At 44.6% G+C, this 20,195-nt stretch overlaps 3 protein-coding genes and 1 long non-coding RNA gene across 9 annotated transcripts; 2 read left to right on the forward strand and 2 right to left on the reverse strand.

Moving 5' to 3' along the window:
- The first annotated feature begins 2,473 nt into the window (after window positions 1–2,473).
- Window positions 2,474–12,757, forward strand: LOC110191112 (uncharacterized). 4 transcript variants are annotated; one of them, XM_020961857.2, is made up of 4 exons: window positions 2,474–3,865; window positions 6,677–6,724; window positions 7,288–7,677; window positions 7,797–12,757. In XM_020961857.2, the coding sequence occupies exons 1-4, from the start codon at window positions 3,763–3,765 to the stop codon at window positions 8,264–8,266; spliced, it is 1,011 nt and encodes a 336-aa protein (XP_020817516.2). In that variant the 5' UTR covers window positions 2,474–3,762; the 3' UTR covers window positions 8,267–12,757. The 4 variants fall into 4 exon arrangements, with proteins under 4 accessions (XP_020817516.2, XP_086688346.1, XP_086688355.1 ...); XM_086832220.1 differs by lacking the exons at window positions 2,474–3,865; window positions 6,677–6,724 and adding an exon at window positions 6,736–6,838; XM_086832229.1 differs by lacking the exons at window positions 2,474–3,865; window positions 6,677–6,724 and adding an exon at window positions 6,921–7,029.
- A 34-nt stretch (window positions 12,758–12,791) lies between these two features.
- On the forward strand, window positions 12,792–17,634 carry LOC110190947 (uncharacterized). 3 transcript variants are annotated; one of them, XM_020961625.2, is made up of 5 exons: window positions 12,792–13,399; window positions 14,111–14,481; window positions 16,354–16,848; window positions 16,920–16,979; window positions 17,050–17,634. In XM_020961625.2, the coding sequence occupies exons 2-5, from the start codon at window positions 14,428–14,430 to the stop codon at window positions 17,560–17,562; spliced, it is 1,122 nt and encodes a 373-aa protein (XP_020817284.2). In that variant the 5' UTR covers window positions 12,792–13,399; window positions 14,111–14,427; the 3' UTR covers window positions 17,563–17,634. The 3 variants fall into 3 exon arrangements, with proteins under 3 accessions (XP_020817284.2, XP_020817282.2, XP_086688342.1); XM_020961623.2 differs by lacking the exon at window positions 12,792–13,399 and adding an exon at window positions 13,768–13,987; XM_086832216.1 differs by lacking the exons at window positions 12,792–13,399; window positions 14,111–14,481 and adding an exon at window positions 16,043–16,204.
- On the reverse strand, window positions 13,732–17,282 carry LOC147645026 (uncharacterized). Its single transcript, XR_015271541.1, has 2 exons — window positions 16,274–17,282; window positions 13,732–16,202 (listed from the first exon to the last, which is right to left on the reverse strand). It is a non-coding gene; the product is annotated as an uncharacterized LOC147645026 (long non-coding RNA).
- On the reverse strand, window positions 17,565–20,185 carry Hpr1 (THO complex 1-like protein Hpr1). The gene is made up of 5 exons (XM_020961620.2): window positions 19,998–20,185; window positions 19,253–19,936; window positions 18,903–19,195; window positions 18,544–18,846; window positions 17,565–18,481 (listed from the first exon to the last, which is right to left on the reverse strand). The coding sequence occupies exons 1-5, from the start codon at window positions 20,073–20,075 to the stop codon at window positions 17,683–17,685; spliced, it is 2,157 nt and encodes a 718-aa protein (XP_020817279.2). The 5' UTR covers window positions 20,076–20,185; the 3' UTR covers window positions 17,565–17,682.
- Window positions 20,186–20,195: the final 10 nt, after the last annotated feature.

A 20,195-nucleotide genomic window follows, 5' to 3' on the forward strand; every position in this document is an offset into this window, starting at 1 on the left:
ATATAATTTTAATTAATTTATAATTTAATTAAATTTAGTTGTCAGGGTAGATTGATTATGCTGTTGATGCTGACCCAATATAATTTATAGGGACGAAAATGATTCCTCCACTGAGTGGACTACATTGCGATGCTCTAATAAGATCCAATAGGTATTAACTGGTTTTTTTTGTTATATAAATTAAATTATATTTTTTGAAGAAAAACTTATATAAAATTCCTCGATTTATTTTATAAGATGAAAGCTTCTATATCAAGATTGTTTACACCTCATCTCGTAATCTATCCAAATTCGTCGCACAATTTCCAACCCTTATTAGCATTACATACAGAAACATCACAGCTGAGAATCCAAAAACACAACGACTTTTGCACAAGGATGCATAAATTTGTTACTCAAAATGCTAATTGCAAACTAAGCGAAAGTCAGGCAAAAGTTGAACAAGGCTTTACACACCCGACCTATATGTTTATATCCTTACGAGATGATGTTATAATATGTACATTCATTTATACATAAGCAAAGTTAACTTGTCAAGTACCTTGCCAAAGAGCTCAAATAACCGAAGGGACCCTGAGGTGCAGATATGTATAAATATGTATCGTCGTAATGCGTAGGATAACGCTGTAAATCAAATCCCAAAATCCTAATAAATCCTTTGATAATTGCCAACAAAGATTGCCAAATGTGAATTGATACCCGCAAGGCCAACAAGTGTCCAATTTGGAGACCCCATCACCTGTTTGCCAGTTCTTCGGTTGAGAAAAATCTCTGTGACCCAGCTGGATTTGAGCCCGAATACCATAAAATAGAGCAGGTCACCGAAGCCTGTAGGTACACACCCATAGGAAGCTCGTCCTGTTACTGTCGTTACTCCTGCTGCTGTTGCTGCTGCAGAATCTGGACAATAGAAATTGTGTCACGGTCAGGAGTATGGGCGTGGACATGGGGACTAGGGCATGGGTTTGCGAGAGAAGGAGGATACGGAGGCCACACTTTAAAGCTAAGCGTGCGGGTATCTCCGAGTCCATGTTGGCAAATAGAGAGCGATACGTAGAGAGTGGGTGAGAGCGAGTTGCGAAGCGCTTTAATTTGAAACCGAAAGTGAAAACGCCCAGGCCATGAAGGACTCGTCAACAGTGACCGCCGCACATATAGGAGCGGGAAAATTATTTTCAAAAAGTGCCACACCCACCAGACATGTACACTAAAATCCATTGCTTTTTTATACACCTGCAGGGTAGCATGAAAAGCAGTAAAGATGTAATTTCCGACCTTATAAATCATATATGTATATACTTGATCATCAATACCAGGCTTCCGTATCGGAATTAATGTATTTTTGGCTTTGTTATGAGTTCAATCTTAAAAATATTGATAAATATTGAAATAGGATGGGATAAAAATGGGTTTTAAAAAGCAGTCTGGTCCTTATATAGTCCTACCAACATATAGCTAAGCTTTCCTTAGCTTCCCTTAGCTTTCTTTACATTACTTCTCCATAAATAGTACATATAAGGCAGGTTCGTTTGTCCTGTGAACTTGAATCATAATTCTTCTTTAAATGAAATTATTTCACGGTATTGGTAGAAAAGTAGCATCCAATTATTCTCGTTAACAAAAGCATTTAGTTTGAGTAGAGCTGGTTGTGGCAGCAGCTAAAGCGAGAACGAAAAGCAATGCCAAATACCAATACCCCCCAGCGAGCTCGAGTCCACTTTCACTCGGCCAATTTATGCTGCATAAACTGATTAAGTGATTTCATCTTCAGGTTGAGGTTGACGTTCTATGCAGTCAGCACATTCAAAGCATCGACATCGAGCAGGAAGCATGGGGAACTACCAGGGGGGGGGGGCACAGTGGAACTTATCATATACTTATACTTATACATTCCTAATTATCTCCGTTTTTACTATAATAATTTATAAAATTAACTTATATTATGTATATAACAACTCATTGATACCATAGTCCTAGCTAAACCAATCACACAGTTATCAAAAACTATGTAAAAATGTAATGTGATTTGCATTAGCATACCATATCGCTCATACGCCATGTGGTACGAATCACTTTGACTTCCCACTGGGCCGCTACTTAAAATCAAATTAAGATAATTAAATCGCCGTCGCGTAAAATGGATATCTTTCAATTTGGGTCACACAGTTGCCTGCATGAATCGCCTGGGAGCTGGAAGCTTTCTCCACGTTGCCTGCACCCCAGGGATTGGGAGGCAATGTCTCTTCCTCATTGCCCATTGCCTACCTCCATCCGTTTTACACGCAGCAGCTGCGTCCCATACAATTTTTGGGGCTCAGCAAGTGTTCAAACTGTACTAAGTACTGTTTATTTACTTGCCGCCCATTTGAATAGTGGCAGAGCGCATTATTACCGATTATCACCGAACAGAGCAGATGCTGCCGCCCCATCCGGATTCGCAGTGGGTTGCCAAATAAACAGCGACAGCGATGACAGGGTGCGGATGTTGGTTGGGTTGGATGGATAACCTACTAACACAGACGCTTAGAGGCACTGAGAGAGAGAGCGAGAAAGTGAGAGAAAGTGATGTGGCAAAAAAGTATGAAAAAGCTCGGGAGCCAGTTGGGAAGATTACTGAAAGCAGCGGCGCTGCCTGTCATCTGTTCTGGCGGCGGGTTCGTTTGCCGCCGCGCCAGCAACGTGTTGTTGCCGTAGGACGTTGAAGGACACCAGAAGCAGCAGCAGCAGCATCGGCAGCAGCATCATCACCGCCTGCGTCTGGCGGTCGAGTGTTGTCCTAGTCCTAGCCGAAAGCTCTCGGCTCTCGGCACTCCGCGCTCGGTTGTTGGTGTTCGGTGCTCGGTGCTCGGATCGGGCTCCAAGCTTCGGTGGTTCGATAACGCTTACCAGTCGAGATTCGGTCGCTTAACCCAGCAGAGGCGTGCAGCGGACATTCCACTTATCCTCCGCAACAGTAGCAAGAGCAACAGCAACCAGCAGAGGCAGACTGAATAATTGCGGCCACAAAAGTACGGAAGACCCTGCCACTTCAACCCCATAGTCCGAGTATCTGTATCTGATTCTGCAACTGCAACTGCAACAACAACTGCCATCGCAACGTCAAGTCGAGCTGTTGAGTGGACTCAGCCAGGAGCAGGCACTGATTGACTGGATTGACTGACAGCGGACCATCAACCGTATTCATTTTCCTCGCTACCGGTACCGCTTCCCGTCCATGCTCGTTGTGGATTCGGTGGACACGGATGAAGGGCAGCAGCAGCAGTATCATACAGACTGGCAGCGCGAAAGTAGGCAACAAAAATTGGAAATCTAATTAGCGACGTCAGTGTCAGGATCGCAAATCCATTAATTTCGAACCATCAACAACTTTTTGGCCAACAAGGCGTTGCTAGCAAAGAGTAGGGAAAAAATCCTGAAATCCTGAAAAAAAGGGAAAGCACTCTTGCTTCTGTGTGCGCGTCGCTGTCGGTGTCTGTGTATTTGCTCGTGTCGCGTTGCTGTGTGCCTGTGTGCTGTGTGAGCTGATAACGCGAGCCTGGTGCTGACATCACTTTCACTTGGGAAACCGCCTCTCAAAGACCCATCTCGGGCCCCGAGAGTCTGAGGCTGAGACTGCCAATCGAACCGCACGGCAACAAAATCAATTAGACCACCAATACAACAACAGCCACAACAACAACAAAGCTGCCTGAAGCCAATTACCGGAGGGCACGATAAGGGAGAAAGGAGAGAGTTGCAAAGGAGGAAAAGACCAGCCAAGACATGTTCTCCATGTGCACCAAGGTAAAGTCACGGAGCTCGGATGCGGACGGCTCGTTCATGATGCAGTCGCAGCAGATGCAGCTGCAACAGCCCCAGGCGATGGGTGAGTAGGGAGGGAAAAATAAAGGGAAAACTTGTGGGGGGAGGGGGTGAAATGGAGAAAAAGAATGAAGAAAGTGAAACCTAAACGGAAACCGAAACTGAAACTGGAAACTGGGCCGCCGAAAGGCTGTCGAGTCGGTGTGTCCTCATTTGGCGGAAAACCCTTGAACTCGTTTTTGCTGCCCCACCCCAGTTTTTCGACACCACCACCCCCACCCATCCCCCTGCTGCCCTGCTGACTACTTATTTTTCTCAATGAACTCGCACACAGGCGCAGCTGCGCGTCTGTCTGCAACTTTCTCTTTCACATCCTTCCCTCACCTCTGGCACCCCCGGACCCACACCAGCATCCACATCCTCAGTCTCTGCCTCTGCCACAGCCACACTGTCGCTTAACTTATCAAGCGGAATCCAGAATGCGGTCTCATTATGCTGCAATTGTTGACAGTGCCACGCCCATTGGCCAGCGTGTGTGTTGGTATTCGCTTGTGGGTGTGTCTGTGTGTGTGTGTGCACTGCATTAAATCATTAAGCGAGACAACACAGAGCTAACGCCATAGTGTGAGTATATCCGTGCACTTGCCGCAGAAAATGCGGCTTCAGGTTACAGTTACAGTTGCAGTTCGCCCCAAGCATAAATCAGTCAGCTACACTTGGAAATATTAGAGGGAGATATGAAAAAATTATACCTTTTCTCAATGACAATTGATACTATTTGAGATTTAAGAATCGATGTTCTTGAGCTTAGATAAATCTTTTGAAATCAAATAATTTTCCGCACATCTAATCCTAAATCTAATTTTGATTCGGAATTTTATATATTTCTTCGATATAAAAACCAGTATTGGTTAGAGAAAGCTTATACTAACTTACACCTACCTTGTTAAGCAGGAAAGGATCGATCCTTTCCTTTTCAAACTCAATTATCCTTGAACTCTTCGAGTAACAGATTTATAGTGTTATTATTTTCTGTGTAGCCGATTTGTTATGTGAATGTGAGGATATGTGAATGCAAGGATTTCAGGATGTGCGTGGGTGTGAGCGAACGTGCATATACGTTTGTGTGAGTGAACTGAAGAGGAACACATGGCGTCCGCTGCCTTGCCATTTTTTTTTTAAACAAGCGCAGTGTCCTTCGGCAAGCTCGTTCTCTCATCACACCCCGCAGCCCCGCACTTATCCAGCCCAGAATCTCATCACCATTCCATTCCCTCAGCTCATCCTTTCATCCTCTTCTTCCGCACATGTACTCTCGTTGTCCTCTGTCGGCGTTTACACCATGAGAAATACAAGAAATATATAACTAAACCTTAACCTGATCATATATTAAATAGTTAACGAAATAAATTATTATTAATTGTAAGAACTGTAATTATTAAATAATAACACACCTAAAAAAGAGAAAATAAATCGATAGAAGTTGAGGTTTGTATATTTTTTCAATTTCGGAATGCACATACATGTAGCATGGGGTTAGAGAAAACTTTTAGCAACATATTATATAAGAAAATAGTCACAAGTTACTTGTAATTTTTTCTCTTTCAAAAATAAATGACACCAGAGAGCGGGCAGACCCAGACCGCTTTAAGAACCAGCAGCGTCTTTTGGCGACCGTGTGCCTTGAGCGATTTTCAAATGCTCATCGCACCATCCTTGCCAGCCAGAGCAAATTGTCACCAGACCGTTCTGCACGAAATAAGTTTGCTGCTATGGCAATTTTTCAAGTGGCCAAGATTGCCAAGGAGGTTCTTCAATTCTAAAATAACAAGTATTCTGGCCGAGACATCCTCAATCGCTTATCAGTTTCTAGAAACTGAATATTGTCATAAGGGAAAACGTTGCCAAACGCGAAATTGTTATTCGGATTCCCAAAGTCCCATTTAGTTAAATAATTTATTGATTTTTTAAAAATGTAAAATGAGAAAAATTCAATTTATCTTCTTAATCCATGACCAGATTTGTTTGGCCTAATTAGCATCATTTAAAGCCCTGCTTAAGTTAATTAGGCTGTAATTCTCCAATAAGCAAATGAATGGATACATTTAAAACATGATATGGGGGATATTTATGTATTTAAATTTAAAAAAGTTTGAACAATTGCCACTGCCAGTTCGTTATCAGTGATAGATAATGCAGAAGATGATTTAAAGTAATGCATACAAGCACAGAGACCGGATTCCCTGTCGTCTTTATTAAAATAATTAATGGAGTTCACCGCAAGCTTCATGGTTACCCCACCTCACCAAATTCCAGTCCCTCCTATTTCGCTCTGCCTCTTATTTCACACCGTCATCCGACTCTCGACAAGGACCAAATAAATGGGATGCCGAAGCCGAAACCCGTGGTAATGAATTTGACATGAGAGACCAGACCAGGCCAGCAGGGCAACTGCAGTTGCACCCGGGTTGGATGATTGAGTTGAGCTCGGGCTCGGGCTGCGAGTACGGGGAATTGCTAAATGAAATTTCATGTTTCGTTTTTCGCCATCGGATTTGTGAGCCTGTGAGGCAGCTCTTGGCACCTGCACTGCTCCCGGACCCGGCTGTTACATTTGGAATTCGCAACAACACCGGTGGCCAAGGGACTCGGCTTTCACCACTTTCGGTGCGTGGGCGTTGGGTCGCCGGCTGGCAGATTGAAAAGTGAAAAGTCCTTGACTGGACAATGAGTAATCGGAACCCAGCTGCAGCAGGTTCCTGTTCAATTAGCGGCATCGTCACTGGGCACTGGGATTGCGGATTAGATGGGATTTGCAGCGGCCATATCTCACCTCAGCACTCACTCTCCTCTTGGTCTTGTTCTATTTCCGCAGGAACTGGCGGGAAGCAAATCAAAGGCGGCTACCTACTGCGTTATAAAAGTGAGTATTATTGAACATTTACAATTAACAAAAAGAAACCAATTTCTGGGAAATACAAGTCTTTACAAAACAAAATAAATTGTCATAAGTCATGAAATAAGAAGTAGTTACTAGGCAAGTACCGGATGAATTCAAAATGCAACTTTTTCGGAAAGATGGCTGTCAGCAGAGTAATCCCGGTCCGTTTAGGAACCAACAAAAACCCTTAGGAGAGGCGACAATCTGTCAAATCAGCACAACAGTAACAGCAGGACCTCCTAGCTCAAGCCCGACAGGATGACGCAGCATCCATAAATAAAGTAGGTGTATGAGGAAACCTACGACCTTTCAAATATGATGGCGGAGATAATCAATTCGGGGTCAAATTCAAGAGTAATTACTCATGATTTGAAGTGGCTGTGCCTACCTCATTGTCTGAACTTTTATCTTTGTAAAGTTTCCAAATGGATTTGTTTATGAAATCATTAGCTGTTTAAATTAATTTGTTCCTTTTCTTTATATAATATTTCCCTGAAATTCTACTGTTGACTTAACTGATTTCGTGACCTGTATTATCCTCACAGAGCAAATGTTCTGGAATCGCTGGGCCGAGGAGTGGGTGGTGCTGTACGATGACTCGACCATGGCCTGGTTCACGGAGCCGGGACGCTCCTCACCGTCTGGCAAGATCCTAGTAAAGGAGGCACCCGAAATGCTGGCCATTGCTCACTGGACCGGTCAGATACCACGACGTCCGCCACTACCGGCTGGGGTAAATGTCTCGCAGCTGATTGCCCTCGGATCCCAGCGGAAGCGATCCAAGGTCTACTGGATGCTGGCCAAGTCTGAGCAGGAGGTGGGTGACTGGATCGATGCAATCACCAAGACCCTGCCGCCGCCGCCACAAATCGAACTGGTGGTGGACAAGCCTCACTTGATGAACGTGCTCCGGCGACCGCTAGTGCGCATTAGACGTAAGTAAAGGCAATTAATTGTATAACATTTTGATTCATTTTGCTCGTGTATTGCTTACTTTCGAAGAAATTTATTATAAAATAATAACACATTTTACATTTATTATTTACTCACTCAGCTGCCACCCAATCGGAGGTGAAACAGCGCAAGGCGGCGGCTCATGGCAGCAGCAGCAGCGGAGCCAGCAGCAGCAAACACCATCGCTGCACCACCTCGGCGATGACCACAATGCTTTTCAGGCAGACCCAGAATCCGCTGGTGAAGAGCGACGCGGCCGTGGCCATTCTCAGTAAGAAGCCGGACTCAAAGGCCTCGCTGGCCTGCGCCCTGCCCTGGGGCCATGGCTGGGGATGGGCCACGCTGCCGAATGGTGTGTGGAGTGGCGGACTCACCTGGTCGCAGTGCGAGGACACCTTTACCCTGCACGCCCTGCCCACCACCCACTGCACCAATCTCATCGACACCTCGTGCAGCGGCGCCGTCTATCACACAGATATCGGTGGCTTTGACTTCCACTCATCGGGCGTGGACGACATTGGGGGCGAGGACTTCGACTATGCCATGGACTGTGGCGATTTCATATTTTAAACTCCCTCCAGGACAACATATTCAGGCGGAACAGGTGCTTCCGTGCATCAAGGAGCTCAGTAACTGGTAATTTCTTAAGTATTAGTCCCGGAGTGTCAGGGAACGTTGCGTATACGACCCGTTATGCCCCCCTTAAATTCCTCAAGCTGTTAAACAGCAACAGCAGTTCCAAATCATTCCCCATTTTTTTCTTTTTGTGTGTGCTAAAATGTATACCCAGCGGTTGCGGTTAAACCATCCTATTCATCCACTGCCTGAAGAAAATTCCTGGAATTTGATTTTTGGCATATGTATATGTTACATATGAATCGATTGCCATTATCCACGAACAAATTATAGTAATTCTTAGGAAGTTCTTTAGTTATTTATGTGTTTATTTGGAAAGTGTCACCTTGGCCTTGGTTTTGACCGCAACAGCTAGCCGGTATATCTATGTATATGTCTCGATGTAAGCCAATATTTGAATGTATAACTTAAACCACACGCTCGTAAACCTCAAAGCCACAAAACAACCTGCAGTATCATACCCACCCAACCGCAACATGTCATCGCGGGCACCGTGTCAGCCACAGGTATTTGAAATGCGACAAATATTTTTGCAACGCGCATATAAGTAGGCTACAACATATTTTTGCAACATAAAACGAAGACATGAAAAACATGATGAACAACGGCGAGAATCTGAAATACTTTTGAGTATTTTGATAGTTTTGTAATTTATATTGAATGCAATTTTTAAATGGAAACACTTTTTCAAATTGTTTTGCCATGATTTTCTAGAATTTTTGGAAACGATAGTATTAAACAAGTCCCTCGAAAACCTACCCTTTCCCCACTGATGCCCCCACAAGCCAAACTCATTTATGTGTGCCAATTTTTGAAAAATTTATACATATACAGCGCGCGCAAATGATGAAGGGTCACCCCAAAAAATCAATACAAGTTTAATATAATTGTGCAAAAATTGCGACAACAAAGAGCAGGGACATGCCAGCGGAGAAACCAACGCAGAATTTTAATTGGAGTATAGTGGTTTTTTATATACACAGCATGTTGGACATAAAATGACAGAGTAAACAGGAAAACCAGGTAAAAACAAGTAATTAATGAAGGAAAACTAACTCTAGATGTAACAACACTCATACACGTCGTCACACCCTTAGTGTTAATGGTAGCTCTTAAGGCTTAAGTTTTCGAAACTAACTCACACACAGATCGATCAACCCCACCACCCGTACTGATGTAAAGTTTATAAAACAAAATTAAGCGAATCAACAAGCAAACAAAAAAGAAAAAAAAAACAAGGAAAAACAAGTTAGTAGCCCAGGAAAAAGAAAAACCATAACATTATAAGATGTGTATACACAGACATGTACGATTTATTAGTAGTTAAGGGCGCCTCATCACAGAAATCGTTGCAAATCACCGACAGAGTATACACTCAACTCATGCCACATCGATTCGATTTTGAATTTGATTTTGAGGAACTTCCGGTAAGGAAGGGAAACGCCGCTACGGACACCTTGAAGAAACTGTATCTGTAACTAAGATCTAGCCTAAGTCGGACGCGTCAAGTAATGGAGGGGCGCCTAGAGTTGTTAAGTTATATAAATATACATGTATTAATAATTGTAAGTGCAGGTTTTCAAAATGTTGCATGCCGCGCATATATGTATGTATGTATGCATAGAGGTAGAGGATAGAGTCGCGAGATAATATGTAAAATACGGGTAATAGGACGCCTATGTCCCCAAAACGCATCTGTTGCATGTCCTTGTACGAACGTGTGGATGTATTACTATATATTTATGATCAAAGCGAATACCCTAAACCTGAGCCTACAGCCTTAGCTATCCTAGGAACACCTCGAACACACCAGCACCCTCGCGCCATTACCCCACCATTCGCTTCTAGCCGTATATACTTAGTATTATTATCTACAAGAGCATGCATATATGTAGCGTATATGTGTAGCTGTAGCTATGGTCAAGGAAAACGTACGAAAACGTTGGGGCATCGGGGGGAAAGAACTTTGGGCCCGCCACGTAACGTAAATGAAATGTAGACTACAAGACTTAAGCAATTGTCGTTTAGACGTTAAATTAGAGCGCATTGAATGTTGGCTTATACATAGTTCTAGATTCAGATGCGACGAGCGAACGGAGGAGCGTTTAGAAGCATATTTAAGGATAACCTCACCACAATGTTTTAGTCTGAAGCGTAGCCCGGAAATAAAGCAAATAAAACGAAACTTGTTAACGATCGAGTTACAAATAATCGAATCGGAAATGCGAAAACCAAACTAAATGAAAAATCAACCTTGGACAATCACGCATATGTATGTAGGAAAACGGGATTAAATAATGTATGTAAATTGTTTTGGGTTCGGTATACCGATAAAGGGCCGACGACATAGCTTTGTGTGGCATAGTCTTAGCACGTCCAGCATGGAGTCCACGAAGGACTCCATGAACTCAACTACTCTACACACACACACACACTTTACTCACACAAGGTACGATTCGATTGAAGGGCTCGAGACAAGTCAAGCTTCAATTAAGTGTCAATCCCCCAAGCTATTCAGTTAAACCGAGAAGTATTTTTGTAAACTTTATTAAGAACACCGAAAAACAACAAGGAAAACGATAAAAACAAAAACAAAAAAAAAGAAAAAACATGAACATGGATGTTTTAAAACCGAAAATAAGCAAATATAGAGAAAAAAACAAAGGTATACTTTAGGTGCAAATTTTTGTAGAATAATTGTACACGTAAACTGCATTTCCGATGTTAGCTGAACAACCGTATATAGTATCTAGTATACATACATCCACTTATATATATATATATATTATATGTATATGTATAAGTTTAGCAGACATGACCCAAGAAAGAATACCCACTTTTATTGTGCTGCGCCTTTTCAGCGAGCAGCTGAACTGTGAATAGTACCTTAGGTAGCGCCGGCCGGCATTGTGTGTAAATCGCATCATCTGATGTAACCATGAAATTATGAAATTGTCGAAAAACCAATCGGTGGCCAATCAATGGCAAGTGAGATGGGAACGAAAGGAAGCGACATGGGCGGGGGCAATCCGAACAGCCGGAAGCGGAAGCAGGCTTCCAGCCATCCGGCCATCCGGCCATCTTGGCGAACGTTACGTATACGCCTCGCAGTCGCCGGCCCATACATTTATGTGTATCTCACAATTAGGCTAGTAAGTTCGCGTTGTTTGTTACCAATTGTCAGTTGTCAGTGTCGTTGATGTTGAAATTGAAATTGCCGTGTCATTGTTAAAACGTATATTCAAGTTGTAATCCGGACTCGCAACGGGCCGAGTGTTTGGAGTTAGCTGTTTTCAAGAGCGCAGGAAGCGGCCAGCGAGGGGCTCCGTAGGCGGCACTCATCGCGACCTACGCAGCGCAGATTATACAAATTATACAAGCAAGCAAAGAAAGCAAGCAAGCAAGCAAGCAAATATATACATTACCTAGGTGTGCAAATAATATCTAATATATATATACATACATTGGTGTAACAAACAATCTGGAAACAAGGCTTCAGCTCGAACCAACCTTGAGTCTTGAGTAAATGTCAAGAAGTTTTAATCCCCAAAAAACGGCCTGGCCAACGACACTACCACAAGAAAACGCCCCCCTCTCGAACTTCCCCCCGAACAAAGGTAATTAGCGAAGTAACTACGTAATTCTATAGGTGTGTATGTGTCTATAAATATATATATTTTGACGCCGCCAAGCCCAAAGAGATCGTTTTATGCGACAGGTTCATGTTCAACCAACTCAGCTACAACTCTTTTTGGCCAACTCGCAAAAGCAAGAGAGCCAAGCGCCCCTGGGGAAGAGAGACACTGAGACAAGGCAGAGTAGCACGCTCTTATATGGTTTCAAGACCTCAGCCAAAAACAGACGAACAATGAGTGTGTGAATAATTGTTACTAAAACGATGAGCAACTTAGCGCCAAGCGAACACAAGAGAAGAAGTCATCAAGTGAGTCATTAAGAGGGGCGATTGCTGAAGCTTAAGCACTATCAAACATCTAGTTTTGCAAAGCTAAAGTGCGCTTATATGATTTCATATTTTGAGAAACAATACATTTTGCATATTGAAATTGTTTTGAACAAATCTAAGCACTCAGATGTTCTATAATAAAATTTAAATTGTATTTAATTTCCATTAAGTTGAAAGTAAGCTATGTAGAATATTGATTTAAAATCGATTACCCTTATAAAATATTATTTAAGTGGCTTTAGAAATGTATTATGAATATGTTGAAACTGTATCCAAACTTCATTTAACTAAGATACACTATTGTTTACTGATTAGATTGCTTCAAGTCTTGGTATAATGACTTCAAAAAATGGGGTTGATGAATTGTAAACGGCGAAAAACATCTGCGAAGCGTCAGCGTTGATAAATGTAAAACAAAGCAAATAAAGTTTAGCAACAACATCTGAGAGAACGAAACAAAATCAGCCGCTGAGCGATAAACACAAGTTTCTCTTCGCGTGCACGCACAGTCATAAGTGTGTTCATTAGGGGAAAGGGGGTACTCTATAGGGGACCTAACACTATATATCTCTATGTACATATAGTTGTATATATGGGGAACTGCAGGGAGAGAGCCTGACCGACGACACGCCATCATCAAGAGATCAGTTGGCTGCGGTGCACCGCTCGATTGTCGCCAACTTCGCAACTTGTTCGGGCCGACCATCGGATTGAATCGGAATCGGAATCGAAATCGGAATGGAATCTTGTCTCAGTTAGCTCGCAAACTTCTCAGTAAACAGTCGCCAGCGCCAGTGCCAGTGGCAGGCTCTTCAAAATAGTCTGAATTCCAGGCACGAATTCCCCTCCAGACACACACGGCGTATGCGTAATTATAGTCCATCAACAGCTGGCCAGTTGCCCACAGAGGAGCCACCACTCCTCCACTCCACACATGGCTACTATCCTTCGGTGACCCACTTCGAGGTCTGGCTCTAAAGTTCAATCCTCGTTTAAGTGCCTTCTTTGTGTGTCAACCAACTCGCGTGACCAGTGCCCGCCGCTGCCCAAAGTCCTGCACCGACTTTCTATTCCTTCGCTAGTGGGGATATTTTTCTCGCCAGGTAAGTTCACTTCGAAAGTGTATGCAAATCGCAGTTCTAGAGGAAAACAAAGCCCGCAGAGAGTTGAAATTGGTCATCTAGAAAGGTTTCTTGTGCCAAAAAGCAGAAAAATACATAAATTAATACTACCGAAAGATAGCGAGCCAGTGGGTGTGTGAGGGTATGCTGACTACTCTAGAGACAATAAAAAGAAAGGAATTATTCCAGTATAAATAAAATATAGTAAAGTAAACTTCCAGATTATTAAGTATATCTTTTAGCCGAGATCTCGATTTTATCCTTCTTTCTTTTTTCTTTTTAATAATATCTTAGAAGTTTCCGACTTTCTTGATCAATTGCTTTTATTTAGTTGTCAGTTTCGTGCTTAACAACGCTTAAAAAAGAACTCTTTAAAGACTTTTCATACTTTCGGCAGTATATCACAAACAAAGAAGAATTATTAGTAAATTTTCGAAATTGTTGTTACTTTTCTCGAGACGTTTTCGGTCCAGATTAAATGTTTTGTATATACACTCAAAGATAACGGTCGACTTTCATCACCACAAATAAGTTTGGTTTTGCTGAGTTGGAGTGAATTCAATTGAATTGGTTTGTTCATTGATCGCACCCTATTTGGAGCGACCTTCGGCCCACAATTGTGAATCTGAATCTGAATCTGAGTCTGAGTCTGGGTCTGGGCACGGTCTGAGCAGTTTCCACTTCCACTTCCAGATCGACACCCACGTCCATCTCAAAGATCGAGCGACAGTTTCCCCTGACGCCTCCTGGCGACATTTATCGGCGCTCACAATTTGCCAGCCCCGCCTCCGTTGGTGCTGCTGCCGGTTTTATTTATTTTTTGCCAACTCGAGTGACTCACTGGAGAGTCTGTGCCGGGTCTGCGGTAACCAAACGACTTGGCCAAGCTCTGTCGCGTCATCATCGCCTTGGCTGGTGCCCACACACGAGCACACGAACACACCGCATATCAAGTCGCATCGAATAGCACCGAATTCAATCGCTGAACTGCTCCACGACTGTATTTGGCGATGGCGTCAGAAGGTTCCGGAGCGATGAAGACCTCAAAGCTGGCTCAAATGCAGGTAAGATTCAAATAGCAGACAGGTTTGGTTTACATGTTTACCCAGGCTTTAAGTAAAGCCTCTTTTTAGTTTCCGTTCATAAAGACCTCGAATCAACTATACATATAACATAATCCGAAAGCAAATTATTATTTGTCTTAATTAACGTTGGCTGCTTGCTCAATTAATCAGACATTTCCATAATAAAGAGTTTGCTTGAGTCCGGATCTCTGCCTTCAATTTCCGTGATGTGCCATAAATGGTCCGAGTCCGTCTCTCGTGCTTTTTTTGGGGAGTTCTAATTCCGTTTCTCAGCGAAAGCCAGCCAGCTAATTGAATTGTATTAGCCCCTGCTCATATTTGGTAATGGGAACTCTTGGTGCCCCCACAGAATAGAACAAAAGGCGGTCCTTGACTGACTGCCATCTGTTGACGGAAAAAAAAAGCGGTGTCGACAACATAGAACAGAGCCCGAGCCCAAACATTTTCCCTTCAATTAGCTGTAATTAGGGTTAGCCAAAGTACGTCACTTTTTGAGTCACCCAATAACCAAAAAGGGTTGACATTAAAAACGTCAACAAACACGTATGCACAGGGAGAAATCTGTTGCGGCCAAGCCATCACCGTAGGGAAAATGAAATTCTGTTTCAAAAAGTTTTCAAAAGTGAAAAATGAGAAAGGTTTGGGGAAATAGATCCCAAAAAAATCGAATCTAATCTAGGGAAAAATTTTTAAATACTCAATCATTTCTCTCTCTCTGTACTTGAAACCCAACTACAATTCATCAATCAAAAATTTTACCTGTGAAAATAGTCGCGCGCGATTTTTATCGCTGAAAGGCGGCAGTGGGTGGCCGCTTAAAGGACAATGCTAAGGTCCCCTGTCACCTGGGCGAGCGCTGCTCTTCCTTGCTGGCATTCAACAATTGCTGTGCACCCCTGCCTTGGGTTGTCGGTTGACGGTGTGTGTCCCATGTGCCATGGCAACGTTGCAGCCATTGATTTTTGTTGTTGTTATTGGCATGCAGGGGGGAAAAAAATAAACATACTAGTAGCTTAACAAAAGGGCAGCCGGAAAGGATTTCTCAAGGGTCAGATATACACAAAGGATTTACGTTGTTTTTGCGTACTTGCTGACGACTTGCCAGATGGCCATGGCTAGATCCGAAGGCCACTACCAGGATACCAGACGCAGGAGACAACCGCAATTACACGGCTCGAAGGCGGGCATTTAGAGAGAGGAGAGCAGGAGAATGGCCACAAGCAGAACACCCACATTTACGCCCTTACCCACGACCCGTTCCAGGCAACAGGATAAGGTTTCCTTTGCCCAGGCGGGTCGTGTGGCCAGGGGTTTTATGTACTGGCGGCACGTAAGTGGGCACGGATTTATTCGCATGTCACTGGGGGAAGGCGTTGGGTTTGGTATGAGAGGTTTGACACCACCTCATCGCTAGAATAGACAAGCAAACAAAGTACTCACACTAGCAAAGCCCGTGCACTTAATGACTCCACTCGCGGGAAATGGACGCGCTAATGTCCGGTCTTAGCTCGCTCAGTTGGCACGCGCTCTCTGGCCCGCAATGTTGCAGGCGGACGGGAACGAGGACGGAGACTACTCCCATTACTCGGAATTTGGGCAGGATCACATACTTCCCTTAAAGTTAAACGAGTCTTGGGCGGCCAGACGTCTCATGGAGGCACTAAGTCACCTTCCACCCAGTGGGAACAGTAACTCAGCACCTGTAAGAGTAAAAATAAGAATATAGAACTGAGTAAAGAGTTATTTTGAATATTAAATACAGAAGTATTACCTAGTTTTTCATGGAGTGAATCAATACTAGATGCACCTTTCCAATAACTGAAATCTAAAAGAGAATTTCTCAATCCACAGATGCGTTTCCAACAGCGAACACACCAAGAGCAGGAGGCGCGCCGTCGAGAACTTGCAGCTACCAAGAGCAATGGCGATGTTTTGAACATGGCAGGAAATGGCAAGGTCCGTCAGATGTTTGATGAACGTCGTCGCGGTGCAGGCATTGACCGTAGTAATCCACTGAGGCCCATTGGAACTCTGCCTTCGCCACCTGCCGCCTCTCTAGCCAAAACACGACCACAGCACCCCGTGGAGCGGCTAACCAAGGGCGTCTCTGCCATGACCCTAAAGGAAGCTGCTGCGAGCACTAATAAACGAATTACCAGTGACAGCAACAATAATAAGTTCGCAACGCCTCGGACCGTGAATCGAAACCTTAAGCCCGTGATCACCCGAAAAACACCTCCAGCCCAGGAAGCGCAGCGTAGTCCCGGGATGCAACCATCGAATCGTCTAGTAGGGGCTGGGACTTCAGCAACCAATCGGCGTTCACCACCGCCTCCTCGACAATGGGTGAGTATGATCAGCCTGTCCGAGACGTTTCATTCAGTAGCTAACTGGTCCAAATCTATGTACATTTCCAGACAACCGAACGGTCCCATCAGTTCGAGCCAAAATCCCCAGTCAAGAAGGTCACAAAAATGGTAAGTACCATCGAACAACACAGCTGTTGGCAAATCTTACTACTGAGCTCACCTCGATTATCTTTTACAGGAGCCTCAGGCGCCACCTCCGGAAGGCACTGCCCAGTGCAAGCACTGCGGTCGGCACTTCCTCACTGATCGACTCCAAAAGCACGAGACTGTGTGCGCGAGGATGATGAGCACCAAGCGCAAGATCTTCGATGCCTCCAAGCAGCGCATCATAGGCACCGATGCCGAGAAGTTCAACAAGAAAGGCAAAGGTGGCCTTCGTTCGCAGACCTCGTACAGCAGCGCTGCCCAGCAGAAAGGTCTGACCACCGGGGTGAAGAAGAACAACTGGCGCAAGAAGCATGAGGAGTTTATCCAGTCGATAAGAGCGGCCAAGCAGGTGCAGCAGCACTTGGCGCGTGGGGGCAAACTGAGCGACCTGCCACCGCCGCCGCCTTCGGAAAACCCAGACTACATCCAATGCCCGCACTGTAGTCGACGCTTCAATCAGCAGGCAGCGGAGCGGCACATCCCCAAATGTGCCACAATGGTGCACAACAAGCCTCGAAATGGTCCCCCGCCGAAAAAGCGCTGATCTCTGGTCTGACAGTGGACAAACATGCCCATATTTTTACTTGTGATAAAGAAGTTTGATGATTGAAAAGAATCGAATGTGTAGTGTGTACCTTTGGATTGGTCCGCGTGTATGGATGTGCTAGTCGGACAAGACCTCAACGTCGTTGTCATCGGAGGCATTTGTCACGGCTTGCACCGGTGCGGTTGACCCTGACCTTTCGCGCTCAATAATGGCCTTCACCGCGTCGGCCGCCTTGTTCATTTCCAAGCCTTCGAGCATGTATGCCCAGTTGTCCAGGGTGGCATCATCGTCGTCAGAAATCCAGTTGTTTAGCATTTTTATGCAAGCCACGTTAGCGACGGGGTGCTCCATTTGGAAGAAAAGTAACTCATCATTTGTGAATCCAATTTTCTTTCCCACCTTCATCCAGGGCTCGCCAATCAGTGGGGCCACCTCTTCGATATGCTCTTTTGTGACCATTAAAGGCTTCTCATAGGCTGCGGGTTCAAACGCCTCATCGACCACCGGCTCAGTATCGTCTACTTCGAGATCCGGCTCGGCTTCAGCAGGCGAATCTGGTGACTCTGTAGCAAAATTCTCGCCCTCTGTATTGCCATGATTGGCTGCCAGGCCATTATTGTGCTCCAAAGAGTTGCTTGATGTTAAAGCCACTGTTTTCGGTTCCTTGTCACGAATAAGACGCTTGCGCACCTGCTCCAAATAATCGGAGGTCTTGCTTGATGGCAGAGACAGTGAGGTAAAAAAGTGTGGCGTTTGGCGAGCGAGTAGACGCAAAGCTCTCCACTCAAAGCCGGGGTCGACCTTGTCATGCGGTGTCTCCAAATAGGTCTCCAGTAATGGCAGGAAGTTGCGCTGCTCGCTCTTACAGGCCTGAAGGTTATCCGGAGAGTAATTCCACAGGCGTGTCAAATTATCACTGGAGAAGAATTTTTCTTAAGTTTTCGTTTGAAATGCTTCGCGGTGAGATCCCACACTTACTTGCCCAAAAAGAACTTCCCATTGCGGGCAGCATCGCGCAAAGAATCGCCCAAGGGACGCTTAGACTTCTTAGCCGGTGGTGGTTTGACTTCCTCCTCATTAGCGACCGGCTCCTCTGGCTTCTTAAACTCCTTGCAACCATCGTTTTTCCAGTTATTCCACATTTCCTCTCGTATCAGCATGTGGTGGACCGTGCGAGCAAACCGCCTGCCATATGGCGGTGTCTCTTCTAATAACTTATAAACGCGCGAATCCAAGTCCTTGATAAAGTCTATCTGTTCGGTGGTCAGGGTGTGAGTTTCGCTGTCAGAGAGAGAAATTAATTAATTCAAATCTTAGGTTTTTGCTCGCATACTTACGCCTTAAATTTAACAGCGACTTGAAGATACTGAAAGAGAATGAGAAACTGCACCAGGACAGCACGACGGAAATTGGAGTCGGAGAGCTGGAGGGCCAGTAGCTTGGGATTCGTCAAGAACTTTGCAAAAAAGTTATTTGTCTTGATCACGGCGGTCGCTAAAGCTGCAGAGTCGGTGGTCTCAAGATCAACGTCCATCGACTGGCTATCAGCATCGCTTGCGTTGTCACTGGCACTAGAACGAACATCCTCCAGCTTGAAGCTCGAAAATGCCTGCAGGATGGTCTCAGCATGCTAAAAGACAATAAGAATGTTGCCCGATTCATTTATTTTTATAATATAATGGCCTACCGTCTGAAACATCTTCCAGTGCGCCTTGCTGTAGCACTGGCTGGGATTACGAAAGAAGTCCTGTAGCGACCAGAACTTGCAGTACAGATTGTAATCAATCTTAAGGGGTATATCCTCGGCCGTATCCTCCAACTCCTTGTCAGTGTCGTCCTGACTATCCTTGCCATCCCGCCCATACTCCGTTAAGTTGTCCAGATTAAACTCGGAAACAATGTTTAGGCCCGATCGCTCCGAGAAGGGGAAGAACTTTGAGAGGAACAGCAGAATGCGACCGCAGAATACGGTATTCTGGGTTCGGGACAAGCGACGGAGCAGGTCGTTGCACATGCGCAAGATATTGTTTTTGCACGAGGCAAAGAAGATCTCCTCTTTCCACACGTCCACCAGCTCCTCGACAAAGCAGAAGATCTCCTGGCACTTGTCCAGCGTGACCACATCGAAAGTGTCCATTAGCAGCACCACAGGAATGGTGGTGGATACTATCTCGGCGCGTGTGGCCTTCACAGAGAGGCGCACTAGGTCGCCTATGTGCTGTACATCCTCGTCCAGTCGATGCATCAGCAGCACTCGGAACGCCTGGTCCATGGGCAGGCGCTTGTCGTGCTCGTAGTTAGCTTTGAAACTGTTATAAGCCGTTACCAGCAGCTCCACGCTGTTTTGCTGGATGGCCCTTTCTAGAGCATCCTGCAGATTTTTAATAACTGGAATTAACAACTCCGTAACTTATCAAGCCACAATTTCTCACCTTAAACGCTGCCTCCATAACAAAGTAATTGGCGGACTTAGCCGAAGCCTTACCAACCACTTCAACAGTGGTGCTCATCTTATTTTTAACAATAATTAGCAAAAATTAACAGCAATAAAATTATGTTTTGTTTTTACAAAGCAGTGCTGACAACTTTTCGATGACACTATCGATATACTGGTTGCTTATCAGTGACCG

Source organism: Drosophila serrata, unplaced genomic scaffold, assembly GCF_035046125.1.
Source record: "Drosophila serrata isolate PLE 108 unplaced genomic scaffold, ASM3504612v1 contig_30, whole genome shotgun sequence".
In the NCBI taxonomy this organism is placed as follows: domain Eukaryota; kingdom Metazoa; phylum Arthropoda; class Insecta; order Diptera; family Drosophilidae; genus Drosophila; species Drosophila serrata.